General features: G+C 58.7%; 1 protein-coding gene across 1 annotated transcript; it reads left to right on the top strand.

Annotated features, from left to right (window-relative positions):
- The first annotated feature begins 566 nt into the window (after positions 1-566).
- ROBO3 (roundabout guidance receptor 3) lies at positions 567-16,096 on the top strand. The gene is made up of 28 exons (XM_025998983.2): positions 567-870; positions 3,928-4,254; positions 4,530-4,687; positions 5,142-5,262; positions 5,359-5,497; positions 5,778-5,905; positions 6,187-6,311; positions 7,511-7,682; positions 7,996-8,204; positions 8,424-8,505; positions 8,647-8,812; positions 9,021-9,187; positions 9,739-9,860; positions 10,042-10,267; positions 10,480-10,601; positions 10,817-10,988; positions 11,097-11,282; positions 12,062-12,085; positions 12,162-12,204; positions 12,400-12,539; positions 12,858-13,052; positions 13,206-13,344; positions 13,515-13,727; positions 14,101-14,252; positions 14,392-14,499; positions 14,716-14,880; positions 15,376-15,560; positions 15,855-16,096. The coding sequence occupies exons 1-28, from the start codon at positions 711-713 to the stop codon at positions 15,864-15,866; spliced, it is 4,158 nt and encodes a 1,385-aa protein (XP_025854768.2). The 5' UTR covers positions 567-710; the 3' UTR covers positions 15,867-16,096.
- The last annotated feature ends 431 nt before the right edge of the window (positions 16,097-16,527 follow it).

Genomic DNA, 16,527 nt, shown 5'->3' with positions numbered 1-16,527 from the left:
GGACTCCCAGTCAAGGCGCAGCACCTGGTCCCATGGTCTCTCTGCTGCAAAACGGGCGACTAAAGGGGTGGACGCGCCCAGCAGTGATTCCCCACCCACCCCAGCTCCCGCTCCAAACCACCCCAGCCTCTGCACTCCGCAGCTAAGCCCCGGGACTTGGGAAGACATGCAAGCCCGGGCTTTGAGAGCTAGAGGCGCGGTCTCGGTCTTAGCCTAAGGGCGCGGAAAAGAGAGACGGGATTCCTGTTGTGAAGTCAGTCTGAAGGGCAGAGTCCGACAGAGCCTCCCATCCCTCCTCTTGGCTGCTTTGAGAAAGGAGGGAAACTCTGTCCGGACACCGGGCGCGGGGCGGGGACTGCAACTCGCGCGCTGCGCGACTCGTCTCTGGCCCTGCTAGTGGCCATCGGGTTGGGGACGGGAGGGTGGAGGGAGGCGGATTAATCCCTTAATTACGCCGTGATCGGCGTGGCACCTGCTTTCCGTCCGCCCAGCTCCCAGGGGACCCCGGCACTGGGGGGTGGAGAGAAGGACGGGGAAGGAGGAGGGCGCGCGGAGGCACGCACCGTACCCAGGCGCGCCGGCCGGAGAGCGGCACCGTGGCTGGGGCAGCGCGCAGAGGCTGCGGAGGGGCGTCCGGCTCCCGGCCCGCGGGTCCCAGACCCAGGGGCTGGGCCCCGAGCCCCCCGCCCCGGTCCCGGCTGGGTCGCGCCATGCTGCGCTACCTGCTGAAGACACTGCTGCAGATGAACTTGTTCGCGGACTCCCTGGCGGGGGACATCTCCAACTCCAGCGACCTGCTCTTCGGCTTCAACTCCTCGGTGGCGGCGCTCAACCACAGCCTGCTGCCCCCCGGCGATCCCTCTTTCAACGGTAAGACCCTGCCCCGTGGGGACGTCGGATCCAGGGATGGGGTAAGGTGGGAGGGCGGCGTGGAGGGGGAGGCCGAAGCGCTCGCGCCTCGAGATCGGGGACCAAGGGGCGCCTCCCTGTGCCTCCTGGGGAGGGCGGGGACCGAGCAAGGGATAACCTGGGGCTTCGAGCGCCCGAGGGGGGGTATCGGCGGAAGATCTGCCCAGCCGACCCCCACGGCCACCCCCAGCGGGAGACCGGGCCGGTGATGGGCGAGCCCCGAGCCGAGGGAGGCGGGGCCCCCGGCCCGGGCGCGGCGGAGGGAACGCGGTCGCCGGCCGGCCCGGGCCAAGCCGCGCCACTCGTGACCCGGCCGGCCTGCAGGTTTTCCTTCGGGACCCCGCGTTTCCCAAGAACTCACTTCGGACTAGAGTGAGGAGGCTAGAGCGTGGGATGCGTTTGCGACAGGGGGCGACAGAAGCGGAGCCCGTTTTAGGGAAACTTAGAAGTTTGCCCCGCAGAGGCGGAGCTCACAGCCGGCCCACGCGGCAGAAGTGCGGCGGCGAGGTCGTTACCGCTAATTACGGTGATTAATAAATGACTGGGACAGCGCGCGGTCCCCCAGCTCCGCAGTCCCTCCCCGGTGCGCGGAGAGGCCCGATCGCGCCCCCTGCCGGCCGCGCCGGGAATCCCGCTCCCCCGGACCCCTCTGCCCGCGTCCCCTCTGCTTCCTCCCGTCCCCATCCCTTGACATCCACCCACTCGATCTAGGGACAGCACGGTCCTGGAAACTCAAAGATGACCAAAAAGGAGACCTAGGCCATGTGCACGTGTGAGGGGTAGTCCAGGTGCTGGGGAGGAGCCCCAGAGCTTCATTAGCATGATCATTAGCTATTCATTAGCTGCTGTCTGAGCATCTCCTGAGACCGGGAATGACAGGGAAGAAATTCCAGGGAAAGGGCGCCTGCAGCTGTGTCTACAGGAATTAGGGGGACCAGAAGGGTGTGGTATGTATGAGGGGGCAGGGACGGAAGAGGTGGCAAACAAGCTGGGTGTCTCCAAATTCCTGGCCCTCCTTTGGGTTCCCAGGAGATTAAGCACAGAGCCCTCCTCATCCACCGGCGCAGACACACCTCTGCTCCCCCAGCGCTCAGTTTTCACCATTCACTGTCTCATTTACGCCTGAAAACGTTAAGGAGGTATTAGGGATGGCATTGATGGCCACATTTTGCAACCGAGGAGACAAATTTAGAGAATATGAAAAGTACTCCAGTGGTCACAAAGGCAACACAGAGCTTAGCAATAATGAATCCATTTCCATCACATCCTAAGGTTATGCAATGGGGGAGAAAGGGATACTGGGGCCTGATAGAATCTGATAAGGTCAGGTGGGCTAGGGAGGAAGAGGCCCTAAGTAATCAGGGAATTACCATATTTATTGAGCCTTCCCCCAAGTGCTTTACATATATTATTGTCTTGCGACAACCTTCACTGCTCCCATATTTAAAACAAACTGAGACTCAGACGAGCTCCATAATTTGCCCAAGTTCGTACAGCCAGGAAGTGTCAGATCTGAGATTCCCAGCCCTACCCGGTTCCAAGACAATCCCTGAGTTCTCAGTTGCTCTAGCGTCGGCTCTGCCTCAACTGGGACTGGGATGGGATTCAGGAGTGGAGACAGGTGACAAGCAGAGATTTCCATTGGTATGGAAGGAAATTGAGAAAAATCACTCCCCTCCCTAAGTGGGAGGGAAACTGATCCTGTCCCAGCCAGTTAAATAAACTCTTCCCAAGACAATGTCAGCATGGGGCACCCCTTCCAGCTTTGTCTCCATAGGAGCTTCTAAGAGTAGGGATGGGGGAATGAAGCCCAATCCCACACCGAGGCCAGGAGCTAGAGGTCCCGGAGGATTTTGGAACAGATCCAGAGGGGCGCGGGCGGGGGAAGGGTAAGGCGGAGAACAGAAGCGGGGGTAGTTCTGGTTAGTGCAGGACGCCAAATTATGCGAGGCAGCAGCGGCGCCTACTGGCCGCCACCGGTTACAGACCCACTTCGGACGAAGTTGGGAGTGTCTGAGCCTAAAGGGCTCCGGGATCCCGGATCCCAAAGCAACTGCAGTAGATGAAGCCGGCAGGAGTCTGTAGGCCAAGTGAGAGGCAGGAACAGAACACTCAGGTGAACGCATCCGATGAAACAAAGGAAGGAGAGGAACCCCCTTCCTAGTTAGTGATTCTTAGTCTTTCTCGGCTAAGACAACCCGTAGGAAATCTGTGGACAGCTCTGCACCTCTTAGAAAAGGAGCATCACTCACATTTCCATTACCATTTTCATTAATTGCTGTGACTTCACGGGTTCTTCCAGCATCATTGTCTGCGGAGTCAGTAAGAGGGCCACCTGGCTGGCTCAGTCCACAGAGCATGAGACTCTTGATCTCTGGGTCGTGAGTTTGAGCCCAATGTTGAGTATAAAGATTATTTAATTTAAAAAATGAGATAAAAAATAAATTAAAAACAACAACAACAACAACAACAGAAGGCTGTGTGTCCATTCATGGACTCCAGGTTGAGAACCTCTCCTGGTCCCACATTCCAGTCGGATCACTCTCACCTTACCTTTCCTAAGAGACTCCAGGCCGGCCCACGCTCTCCATTTTGCTGGCCCAGCACCATGCAGAGGCCAAGGGCCAAGTGTTGGCTCTGGTGCACCGCTTCAGGCAGCAAGGACAATCTGCAAACCAGCCAGTGTGGAGACTGAATACCAAGGCCTAGAGGGGTGGTCTACTTGCCCAGACAAGGCCCAGTCACTCTCCACTTAACCTTGGCCAGAGAGTAGGCTGGTGTCTCTAGGCAGCCTAGAAAGCCGGCCTAGGAGCTCGTCCTGATTCCTCTCCGGATCTGTCAATCTGGAGGCATAACCTTTCCAGCCTAAGAAGGGGGAGAGGGCATCTGCCCAGAGAGAGAATGGACCCTACAGAGGGAAAGGGGTCAGGGCGGGCAGGTAGGGTTGTGTTTCTCTCTGGAGCCTCCCCTCTAACCTCCCGTGGTCTAAATGCTCTGTGCCAACCCCGCTACCCTCAGCGTCAAGGGTCGAGCCGGAGGACGCGATGCCGCGCATCGTGGAGCAGCCGCCAGATCTGCTGGTGTCCCGGGGTGAGCCGGCCACGCTGCCCTGCCGCGCCGAGGGCCGGCCCCGGCCCAACATCGAGTGGTACAAGAACGGGGCGCGGGTGGCCACTGCGCGCGAGGACCCGCGCGCGCACCGCCTGCTGCTGCCCAGCGGAGCCCTCTTCTTCCCCCGCATCGTGCACGGGCGCCGCGCGCGCCCCGACGAGGGTGTCTACACTTGCGTGGCCCGCAACTACCTGGGGGCAGCGGCCAGCAGAAATGCCTCGCTGGAAGTGGCGGGTGAGAGTCATGTTGTCCTCTGGTTGGAGGGCACCAGGTAACCCGATCTAGAACCAGCCCCCATCTTCTTTTGGGACGGTGACCTTTGGTGTCTAAGGTCGCAGGAGGAAGCGGGCCTGGTATTTTTGCACCTGGGGAAGACTTCGGGTCTGTGATGATACACCCCTTCCCAAAAACTTTCCTGGTGTCCTAACCCAGTCATTTGCTTAGTCTCCTGGTCATTCATTCTCATTCTCTGTGTCTCTGTCTCGGTCCCTGTTCATCTGTCTCTCCAGTCCTCCGTGATGATTTCCGGCAGTCTCCTGGAAACGTGGTGGTGGCAGTGGGCGAGCCAGCGGTGATGGAATGCGTGCCCCCCCGTGGTCACCCGGAGCCTTCCGTGTCCTGGAAGAAGGACAGTGCAAGACTCAGAGAGGAGGAGGGAAGGATCACGGTCAGGAGTGGTGCCATAGCTGGGGATCTAACCCGGCCAGGGCCATCATTAGGGGGCAGGGCCATAGGGTAGGGGGTTAGGCACGTCTCAAAGGAGGAAGGAGTGAATCTAAGGGTCTTGGAGAGTCAGGATGTGATAAGGCAGGAGATTTAAGGTCAGTGCATTAGCTCATCAGAGACTGAGAGTCAGCTCTCTAGTGAGGGAAAAGGATGGATAGGATGGAACTGGTATAAAATAGGTGGGGAGCAAGGTGCCCCAGGAACTCGTGGCTGGTGGGTTGGGCTGTGGGAACAAAATGTAGATCTGAGTCCCCACCTTGGGCAGATCACTTAAGGATTCTTTATCTGATAAGTGGGTCAACGTCACTAGGCTTCATTGGCTTCCTGGGATGATCAAATAAATGAATATGCTTTGATGGTTACAACAGACCAAAGTTACCATTATTACTCTGCAGATTCGTGGAGGGAAGCTGATGATGTCACATACGCTCAAGAGTGATGCGGGGATGTATGTGTGCGTGGCCTCCAACATGGCAGGAGAACGGGAGAGTGGGGCAGCTGAACTTGTGGTACTGGGTAGGCACAGGGAGCTTGGGGGTTTTGGGGGTGTGCAGCCCGGGCATTGAGAAGCCATGCAGATCCCCTGATGGTTCACTCACTCCCGTTCCATAGAGCGACCCTCATTCCTGCGTAGACCAGTCAACCAGGTGGTCCTGGCAGATGCCCCCGTGGATTTCCCATGTGAGGTGCAGGGAGATCCCCCACCCCGTCTACGATGGCGCAAGGAGGATGGGGAACTGCCCACCGGCAGGTGAGAATCCCCTTCCTCCTGCCTGTAAGGAGACCCAACCAGCTCAAGAGCATACCCTGCCCTCTAAAACTGGAAGGCAGACACCCTCTCACTTGACAACACAGGGAAATCCAGACCCTACCTAGCCTCCATCTCCTTTCACGGGTCGGTGGATACCAGCTTCTGTTGCTGTTGAGGCCTGCCTTGTTTTTATGTGTCCCAATCCTGGTGTCCGTCCTGGGGGAGAGAGAAGGGGTCTGTAGCTGTGGCCAACCCAGCCTGGGGGTGGGGAGTGGAGCAGGTATGAGATCCGGAGTGACCACAGCCTTTGGATCGGCCGTGTGACTGCCGCCGATGAGGGGACCTACACCTGTGTGGCTGAGAACAGCGTGGGCCGCGCCGAAGCATCTGGCTCCCTCAGTGTTCACGGTGAGCCCCCCCCCTCCGGGGACTGCCAGACCAGGAATGAGCTGAGGGCATGGAGGGTGGGTGGGGTGAAGAGGAGAACGAGGGAGAAAGGACAGAGTGGGAGGTATGGGTGGGTCGCTCGAGGCTTTTAGGAGAGAAAGGAGGAGAAAGCTGAGCAGGCTTGAACAGGAGTTGGATATCTGCTCCTCCTTAAGCCAAGCTTGGGCTTCTCTCTCCTGTTCCCTCAGTCTCCCTTCTGAGTGCCCTGACTCCCTGTCCCTTTATCGCCTCCCCCTTCCCAGTCCCGCCCCAGCTGGTGACCCAGCCGCAGGACCAGATGGCAGCTCCTGGAGAGAGCGTGGCTTTCCAATGCGAGACCAAAGGAAACCCCCCACCTGCCATCTTCTGGCAGAAGGAGGGAAGTCAGGTAGGTGGCCAGCTCCGTGGGCCTTCCCACGAGCTTCCCCTCTGGGTCTTAGCCTCCCTCCTTCTACATTCTGCAGACTTCTCTCCGAGGTCTCGTCTCGGTACCTTTGGTCCTCCCAGAAACTGCTGCAGGTTATGTGGGAGGCTTAAATAAGATAACGAGTGTAAAAGGCCTGGGACATATTGAACACTTGGAAAGGAAATGATGCTAATAGGTTTAGGTGGAAGGAAACAGTCCTGTATGGGAATTCCCTGGAGACTCCTTCTATTTTAGGCAAGACTGTCCTGAAGATGTAGCGAATCCAGTTGGACGCCTCCTCTCCCAGACACCCGGGGCTTGGGCTTTAATATGCTGCTCTGCAAAGTGTGTACTGACTGTACCAAAGCGGCTCAGGGTACAGCGAGTTGCTCATCTACTTACAAGGGACTCCCACCAGGGGGAGCGCACAGTCACCCCCTTGGCAAAAAAGTCCTGAATACCCACGTGAACAGTAATGAGGTTCCAAGAACAGTACCTCCTCCTACGGGAAGGGTGGGAATTTCACCACTAGGAAACAGGGTCAGTATAATAAAAATAAGTCTGACTGACCCTACCCCACTGGAAAACCAGTTCTCCCACTACCTCATTCCAAATCCACAGCCACAATTTTCCAATCTTCTCCAGCATCTGGGATTGCTGTATCTCAACTAGATTCTCAAATGAATAAAAATGCTGATGATAGTAGAGGATGGGAGTAGGTATGCATCAGGGGATCAGCCAGGTGCCCTTTACCTGTAACACAAACCTTTCCCCACCTCCTATGTATCTATGTAACATAAAACCAGAAAGGAGGGAAATTTGAATGCACACAATGCATTAAAGGATTTTCACGATTACTCATTTAATCCTCATAACTGTCCGCTAAGAGTCAAATTTGGAGGGATTAGGGCCCAAGAAGGTTAAAGAGCTTGCTCAGAGTTGCCCAACTCGTAAGTCACAAAGCTGGGAAGTGAACCCACAAATCATCTAAGAGAATGTCCATATTTTTATGAGTAGATCTAACTGGTTTACCCAAGGTCAGATAACTGGCAGTTGTGGGGACAGAGTAGGAACTAGAGCCTTAGGAATTCTCTGAATTCTGGGGTTGATGGGAACAGGGACCTTTCTCTCTGCCAAATTCCTGCTCATTCTCTACCTTTGGTTCCTTGCTCTGTCCCCAGGTTCTACTTTTCCCCAGCCAGCCGCTTCAGCCCAAGGGGCGCTTCTCTGTGTCTCCCAGAGGCCAGCTCAACATTACGGATGTGCAGAGCGGGGATGCCGGCTACTACGTGTGTCAGGCCGTTAGTGTGGCTGGGAGCGTCCTGGCTAAGGCCCTGCTGGAGGTAAAAAGAGGTAAGTGCTCATGGAGGTGCCCGGACCCATGGCCTGGAAGGACATAATGGCTTGAAGATATCTGCTTCTCTTGGATTCTATATACGATGTCTGCAAGGGGAGGAGTGTGTTCCTGAGACATGGCCTTGAAGTTTGGAACTCGGCTACAGAAGCCACTAGTAGATGGCTGGTCCCGGGCAGAGACTACAGATGGTTATCGAGGCCCCTCCAGTCTCTGGGGGAGGAGGAGTGACGGATCAGAGAAGGAAGACAACGGGCTGGTTGCCTGGACCCAGGATCCCCTCCTGAGGTGCTGAACTTCTTCCTCTCCCAGCCTCCTCCTTGGATGGGCTGCCTCCTATCATCCTCCAGGGACCAGCCAATCAGACGCTGGCACTTGGCTCCCCTGTGTGGTTGCCATGCAGAGTGACTGGGAACCCTCAACCAAGTGTCCGATGGAAGAAGGATGGGCAGTGGCTGCAGGGGGACGACCTCCAGCTCAACCTAATGGCCAATGGTACGCTGTACATCGCCAGCGTGCAGGTGAGCCTCACCCCTGGGGCCTGAGTATCTGAGAGGGGCCACGCAGTCCACATGCCCAACTCGTGGACATACCCGCTGGGACTGATTCCGTTTCTACTCTGTTCTCTTAGACCACCTAAAGTGTGCCAGGCCTTCCCTATCCTTCTGAATACCCACCTCCACCCCCTCCCCCTACCTTGCTCCCCTCCCAGTTTGCCAGTCCTCTACCCTCTCCTGCAGGAGATGGACCTGGGTTTCTACAGCTGTGTGGCCAAGAGTTCCATGGGGGAGGCCACATGGAGCAGCTGGCTTAGGAGGCGGGGTGAGTAGGGGTTAGTGAACTACGTCCCCATCTTCACCATCACCACTGTCACAGCTCCATGGCTTCTCCGGGAAGGAGGCAGGTTACATGGGGGCCATCCTTTTCCCGTCCGTCTACTTAAAGATTATCTCCTCGCTGCAGAAGATTGGGGAGTATCACCAGAGCCCCCTACAGAACCCAGTACCCCTCCAGGGCCTCCCTCTCAGCCAGTGGTCACTGAGATCACCAAGAACAGCATTACCCTGACCTGGAAGCCCAACCCGCAGGCGGGGGCCGCAGTCACCTCTTATGTGATAGAGGCCTTCAGGTATGGAGAAAGTTTTAAATGCAAACCTGGAAAGTCAAAAGAAGGGAATCTTATGTCCTTAGGGTCTTTGCTGTGGTGGGGAGAGTTTTGTCAATTCCCTCTCCCAAGGCGAGGAGATAGTAGGGGGCCATAGAGAATGGAGGAGAGGGAGTAGACAGGTTGCGGGATCCCTGGCTCAGACAACTCTGTCACCCCATGCCTATTGCAGCCAAGCAGCTGGCAACACGTGGCGGACAGTGGCAGATGGTGTGCAGCTGGAGACACACACGGTCAGTGGTCTGCAGCCCAACACCATCTATCTGTTTCTGGTGCGAGCTGTGGGAGCCTGGGGCCTCAGTGAGCCCAGCCCCGTCTCTGAGCCCATCCGCACCCAGGGTGAGTAAGGTCAGAGTCCCTGGCTCATGGATATGACACGAAACACGGCAGAGCACCCCTCCCCCCAAACTATGGCAGCATGGCCCCTCCTTTCTGCTATTATGGGTCTCTTCTGGTAGCCCAGCCTAGAATAGGTCATGCCTCCCCTCACTGGGAGGACAAGAAAAGAGGGGAGAGAGGGAAATTCAGTCATCTCAGTAAGCCCCCCACTTCTGAGCCTATTACCCACAGATAATGTAGATTATTAGGACTACAAGGGACCTTGGAAGGTTCATCTTCATGTTAGAGATGAGGAACTGAGGTGTCTAAAGCGTATATATGTAGTTATGCAGGAAGTGGATTCATATTAGCTGGACACCCAGGCCCACCTCTGGAAGCTATTCCCCTGAGCAGCCCCCTGCTGATCCTGGGGTGGGCTCTGGGCTACTAAGTAGTACAATCTGCGGGGGGGGGGGGGACAGCAGAGGTAGGATACAAGCACACTTAGCACACTTGTGGTCTAACTCCCTGTCACTGGTGGCCCCTGCTGAGTGGGCTTTTTGGTCCAATAGACAGCAACCCATCCAGGCCAGTGGAGGACCCATGGAGAGGCCAGCGGGGGCTGGCTGAAGTGGCTGTGTATGTACAGGAGCCCGTAGTCCTTGGGCCCCGGACCTTGCAGGTGTCCTGGACTGTGAGTGGGGCATAGGAACGAGGTTAAGGGCAGGGATGATGATAGGGGCCATAGGGACCTCCAGGAATGGGTACGGGAGAGTGGGAGGTGAGAGGCTGGGGAGGACAGGGAGAGTGGTGGAGGGCCGGGACCTGGAGGTCCCTGTCTCTCCTTCTGGTATGTTTTGTCCTGTCTGCTATAGGTAGATGGCCCAGTTCAGCTGGTGCAAGGTTTCCGGGTGTCTTGGAGGGTAGCAGGTCCTGATGGGGGAAGCTGGACAGTACTGGACCTACAGTCCCCAAGCCAGCAAAGTACTGTGCTAAGAGGACTCCCCCCAGGGACCCAAATTCAGATCAAAGTGCAAGCCCAAGGCCAGGAGGGGCTGGGGCCTGAAAGTCCCTTTGTGATCAGGAGCATTCCGGAGGAAGGTAAGGGAAGTGATGCAAGAGCTGATGAGGAAACAACGGGAAAGAGGGAGTGGGGGAGGATAGAAGTTTGCATGGGAAGAGCAAGGGGGGGTTGTGGGAGGAAGGGATGCCTGATACCTCAGTTCTCTAAGGTGATACCTGGGAGGGGGAAGGTTGGGGCAGGAGGGGTAGCTGGCAATGACTGTCTCACCATGCTCCACCGCCGGGCCCAGCCCCCAGTGGCCCCCCCCAGGGAGTGACAGTGGCCTTGGGGGGTGAAGGCAACAGCAGTGTCACGGTGTCCTGGGAACCTCCCCTCCCCTCCCAGCAAAATGGGGTGATCAAGGAATACCAGGTACAGGGGTTGAGAAGGGACCGGAGAAGGGACGGGAGGAGGGAGGTCCTAGGGGCTAGGGTCAGGGAGGAGGGAACCTAGAACTGGCGTTGGGGGAGAGGAGAGACGTTTCAGCGTGTTCCCTCCAGGCTGAATGATGCCTGCCTCAGCCCCCTCGACCGTTCAGAGCCGGGACCCCTTTCAGCCTCTCTAAGCCCGGGTCTCGGCCTCCCCAGATCTGGTGCCTGGGCAATGAGAGCCGCTTCCACCTCAACCGGTCTGCGGCAGGCTGGGCACGCTCCGCCGTGCTCCGGGGACTGCTGCCCGGCCTTCTCTACCGGACCCGGGTCGCGGCGGCCACCAGCGCCGGCGTGGGGGTGGCCAGCGTCCCGGTGGCGGTGCAGCTGCGTGAGTCCCGAGCTGGGAGAGGGCGGGCCGGGCCGGGGCACTGGGGGTCTGGGGGCGCCTGGTCCCGGGCCCACGGCCCCGGCCCGCTCACCTCTCTGGCCCCCACAGCCTCCCCGCCGGAGTCGGAGCCCGGGCTCGGGGTGCGCCCGGGGCTGGCGGAGCGCCTGGCCAGGGTGCTGCGGGCACCTGCCTTCCTGGCGGGCAGCGGGGCCGCCTGCGGGGCGCTGCTGCTCGCGCTCTGCGCCGTCCTCTACCGGCGCCGGAGGCAGCGCAAGGAGCTCAGTCACTACACGGGTGAGCGGGGCCGCGGGGGCGCCCTGGGCGCGGGGACCCCGAGAGGAGGGCCGTGGGGGGGGGCGGGGCCTGGAGATCCCGCCCCCCGGGAGGGAGGGGCCCGGGCGCGCGGAGAGCCGGACGGGGGGCGCCCCGCGGGGCCTGGGGGCGGGGTCAGAGACCGGTCGGCCCCGCCACCCCCCTCCCCCGAGGGACGCGCGGTGGGCGTCCACCGGCAGGAGGCGACGGGCCGGGGGGACTGGCGGGGGGACCTGAGTCAGGGCAGAGGGGCAGACTCGTCCCCTGAGATGCCCCGAGAGGCCAGCGGGCCTTGCAGTGCGTCTCAGTATAGAAGGGGCCCGGCAGGGCAGCCCGGGGGGCTCCGCGGTTTAGCGCCAGGGTGTGATCCTGGAGACCCGAGATCGAGTCCCACGAAGGGGCCCGGCCAGGATCGGGGCGTTACACCGTGAGGCGGGTGTGCCTGGGAAGGCTGGAGGGTGGGGGCTGAAAAGGGGCGACTGGATTTCTTTTACTCTCCGGTAAGGGGCGTGTCTGGAGAGATTCTGAGGTCTCTTGGGTCAGGGGTTCCCCACCTGGACCACGCACAGGAATCGCTTGGGGAACTTTTAGAAAAACACTGATGCTTGAGTCCCGCTCCTAGCAACTCTGATGAACTTGGTCCAGGGTACAGGCTGAGGGGTGGAATTGGGCCTGGGGCCAAGAAGGGGACAAGAATGGGGGTATTTCTGACCCTCTCTCCATTTACCCTCCTCTTCCGCCCATGGATTCCTTTTCGAAAGCCTCCTTTGCCTACACACCGGCAGGTAAGCTATCTCCTCTCCAGTAGGGTTCAGACCCCGAGGACGGGTCCTTCTCTCAGTCTCCCCCTCATATTCGCAGTGTCCTTCCCACACTCAGAGGGCCTCTCTGGAGCCAGTTCCAGGTAATCCTCGTAATTCATCTGCCGAGGATGACTCCCCTCCATTAAGAGATCATTCTCCTTCCTCCCCAGGCCTCACTGCCCGTCTCCCACCTGCCACCCTCAAATTCCCCATTCCTGTTCTACAACTCCCAGTAGCCTTAAATGCGCTGGCCCGTTCAGGCTCTGGGTCCCCAGCGTTCCGGTGCTTTCCCTCAGGCCACCCATGGGCCTCGGCCCCGCCCCCTACCCTTGGCTAGCCGACTCGTGGCCCCACCCATCTCGAAGCCCCTCAGCCCCGGAGCCCAGGGGGAGCTGCTGCCCCAGCAATCCTGACCCAGACGACAGATATTACAATGGTGAGGAGTTCTAATTCCCTCAGGGGCTCACCTGGCCCCCCTGCCACCCTTCTCTCCACCTCCTGGGGCAAACGGAAGGGAGCCGAGGATTGCCAGTCTTCCTGAGGTTGGTCAGTCCTTGGGGAGGATATGAGTTGGGGGAGCTTCTCTCATGCCTACCTTTACCCTGGCTTGGGAAGTAAGGTTTGGGGAGGGGGGGGAAGAAGCTGGTCCGGTGGGATCTCCTTTGGCCCTCCATCCTCCTGTTGTCCGCTATTTCTCTGTCTCTGCCCTCTGCCCCTTGCCTCCCCCCCTGGCCTCCCTCTTTCTCCTCCTCAGAAGCAGGGATCTCCCTGTACCTGGCTCAGACGGCCCGGGGCACTGCCGCCCCTACCGAGGGTCCTGTCTACAGCACCATTGACCCAGCTGGGGAGGAGCTGCAGACCTTCCACGGGGGGTTCCCCTCAAATCCCTCAGGGGACCCAGGCGCCTGGAGCCAATATGCTCCTCCAGAATGGAGCCAGGGGGACAGTGGTAGGACTCTAGTCCCTAACACCCCCATTTTAGTTCTGAGCAGAGTATTCCCAAAAAATATCCTCTAGCCTTCTCCTCTGAGACTCAGCCCAACACTTCTGACATTTCTCATCTACCTCTTATCTCGGGGTGTCCCCATCCTACCCTTCTCAGGAGCCAGGGGAGGCAAAGTAAAGCTTCTGGGAAAAGCTGTGCAGATGCCCTCTCTCAACTGGCCGGAAGCCCTGCCACCACCTCCCCCTTCCTGTGAACTGAGCTGCCTAGAGGGGCCTGAGGAAGATCTGGAAGGCAGGTAAGGATGTGCCCTGCTGTAGGTGTCCTGAACGGATGGCACCACCCGAGGGTCTCCTGCAGGGGGAGGGCAGAGGTGCTGGGAGAGGAGGGGAAGAGGGCAACAGGAGGCCAAGGGGAAGGTATGGAAGCTACTCACTCATCGCTACTCTCCTTCCTCTTTGTCCCCAGCTCAGAGCCAGAAGAGTGGTGCCCACCAATGTCTGAGAGGAGCCATCTGACAGAGCCCAGCTCCACTGGAGGGTGTTTGGTCCCTCCATCCCAAGGGGAAGCCCCCTCTCCCACATCTTCCTATGGACAGCAGTCCACAGCTACTCTTACCCCCTCACCTCCTGACCCTCCCCAGCCCCCCACTGACATCCCCCATCTCCACCAGATGCCCAGGTAGGGAGGCACATTATTGGCCCTAGGTGCATATCTCTTCCGTGGGGGATTGGATAGATAGATGAATGGACGGATGGATGAATCTGGGGTCCAGAGGTCTCATGGCCGTGTCAGAGTGGAAGTGTGACTTGGGAAGGAACGTGAAGGCTGACAGGGTCTCTCACTCCCTTCAGGCTGTCTCTCCATGGGAGCGGCTCTGCAAGCTTCTTGGGGCATTTCAAAGACATGGCTCTCCTCATACTTCACTAGCTTTGGAGCCTTGTGGGGGACACTCTGTGCCTTATTCATCGACGTGTCTAGCACAGTGCCTGGAACGTAGTGGGCACTTAGAGTTCATAGAGTGAACAAATGCTGAGGCCTCATGTCATTGCAGGAGGGTGCCCTTGGGGCCAAGTTCCCCTCTCAGTGTATCCCAGCCCACTCTGAGTAGCCACGAAGGGAGGCCTGCTGGCCTGGGTGCTGGCCCCACAGCCTCCCATCACCTCAACCCCAGCCCTGTCCCTAGTACAGCCAGCAGTGCCCCAGGTGAGTCTGTGGAACACTTAACCTGTCCCTACCTCCCCCTACTGCCCTCCCTCCCCACCAAGCTTCATCCTCAAGCCCCTTTCCTGATCCTCTCTCTTACCTGCTCTGCTCCCCATCCCCTAATCCTCTAATGCTACAGGGAGAACCCGGCAGGTGCCTGGGGAGATGACCCCTCCGCTTCAAGGGCCCCGTGCCCGAATCCGGAAGCCCAAGGCTGTTCCCTACCGGCGGGAGCACAGTCCTGGCGGTGAGGGTGCCTTGGGCCTGAGAGTTGGTGACAGTAGAGGGAACAGGAAGGAAGCCAAGGATGAGCTCTGGGGGCTGGAGGAGGGAGCAGATGAACCCAAATCTTGGGCTGTTCAGTCACAGCCTCCCCACCCCTTCAATGCTGGGGAGTAGGAGTGGGAGAAAGATAGGTATCAGGAGAAGTGAGAGACTCTGCTGAAAACAGGTCTCTCCCCAGATTTGCCCCCACCACCCTTGCCGCCACCAGAGGAAGAGACGAGCTGGGCCTTAGGGCTGAGAGCAGCAGGCAGCATGTCCTCCCTGGAACGAGAGAGGGAGCGCAGTGGGGAGAGAATGGTGCAGGCTGGGCTCCTGGGGGCCCAGCGGGGTCCCCACCTGGATGGTAAGGAGGGCCAGGGCAGGCCAGACGGCCACTGCTACACAAGAAGTTGGGAGTGGAGGCCAATAGCATAGTAGAGACCTGAAACTTTCGACCCAGCCGGCCCCCCCCCCCCCATCAGCTGGGTTCATGCATCTGATCAAAACCTCCACCTGTCTCTGTAGTTCTCCGTGGGAAGAATCCCCTGACGTTCCCAAGTTGTGTAATTTCCCAGGACTGAAGCCCAGATGAGAGAAGAGTGGGGCTGGGTGTTCTGACTCTCCTTGCCCGAGGCTTTCTGGGTCCCCCATGGGTTTCTGAGCCTGTGTTATGTCAAGGTCCCGTGCTGGCAAGGTCACAGGCATTCTGTCTCTCCTGAGCACCCAGGGTAGCCTGAGCCCCATGCCCGTAATCTCTTCCACCAGAGCTGGGGCTGAGGTCAGGGTGGGCAGACAGTGGCCAGGCAGTGATGTCCTGCTCTCTGCCTGGGCCCCGTGGCCCTTCTCTCTTGGGCTGCAGAAGAGGCCTGGCTCCCTTACAGCCGACCGAGCTTCCTGTCCCGGGGCCAGGGGCCCAACACCTGTTCCACAGCCGGCAGCAACTCTTCGAGAGGCTCCGGCAGCTCTCGAGGCTCCCGGGGACCTGGACGGAGCCGGAGCCGGAGCCGGAGCCAGAGCCAGAGGCCAGGACAGAAATGTGGAGAGGTGCGGGCTAGGGTATGCGAGCAATGGGGAGAAGGCTGGGCAGGCGAGCCGAGGAGTGGGTGCCTGGGAACAGGAGGGGCTTTCTGAGCAGGTGTCAAAAGGAGGGGACCCAGTGAGTGAGGGGGAACAGGTGACACCTGGAGAACAGGTGACAAAGAGTGAAGACAAGGTAATACATAGGGGAGCCTGGGCTCCCCAGAGGAGAGTGAGGTCAGGAGAGAAGAGGCCTGTCCCCTCCCATAGCCTGTTTGCCTTGGCTTCCGGCCTTGCAAACCAGCCTCTTGCTCTCTCTAGGAACCAAGATGACCCTGGATAAGGATACCTGGAATTCCACGGGGAAGGGCTTGGCCCTGGGCCAGGAACCTTGGATGGGAGCCCTTCCCCCTGGCAAATGGGGGTGAGCAGAGAGGAGCAGGGGGGAGGGTCTCTTCCCTCCTGCAATGATGCTTAGAAGCCAGAGAGCCAGCTCTTCCCTTTCCATCTCTTTCTACCTGAACCACGTTTGTAAAAGAGACAATAAAAGGAGTCTGATCAGAGCCCTGGAGCCCGCTTGTCTGATTTTGTGCAGGACGCGGGGAAGAAAGGAGCTTCAAGAGAGTGTAGATCAAGGCACACAGAGTAGCTTCCACTTCCTCTTGACCCTCTATTAAAAGCACTAGATGAGGACAGGAGCCAAGGGATCCCGGCCTGTCCTGCCTCCTGAGGGAGCTGAAGCCCACCCTATCCCAGTGAAAACCAGAGGGACTTTTGGGGCGCCTGGGTGCCTCAGTGGTTGAGCATCTGCCTTCGACTCAGGGTGTGATCCCAGCATCCTGGGGTCGAGTCCCACATCGGGGTCCCCACAGGGAGCCTGCTTCTCCCTCTGCCTATGTCTCTGCCTCTCTCTGTGTGTCTCTCATGAATGAATAAATAAAATCTTAAAAAAAAAAAAAAAAAGACAGAAGGACTTTCCAAATAACCAACAACG

Source organism: Vulpes vulpes, chromosome 12 (assembly GCF_048418805.1).
Source record: "Vulpes vulpes isolate BD-2025 chromosome 12, VulVul3, whole genome shotgun sequence".
In the NCBI taxonomy this organism is placed as follows: Eukaryota; Metazoa; Chordata; class Mammalia; order Carnivora; family Canidae; genus Vulpes; species Vulpes vulpes.
The sequence above is the reverse complement of the archived record's forward strand: the minus strand, read 5'-3'. Positions and strand labels throughout refer to the sequence as shown.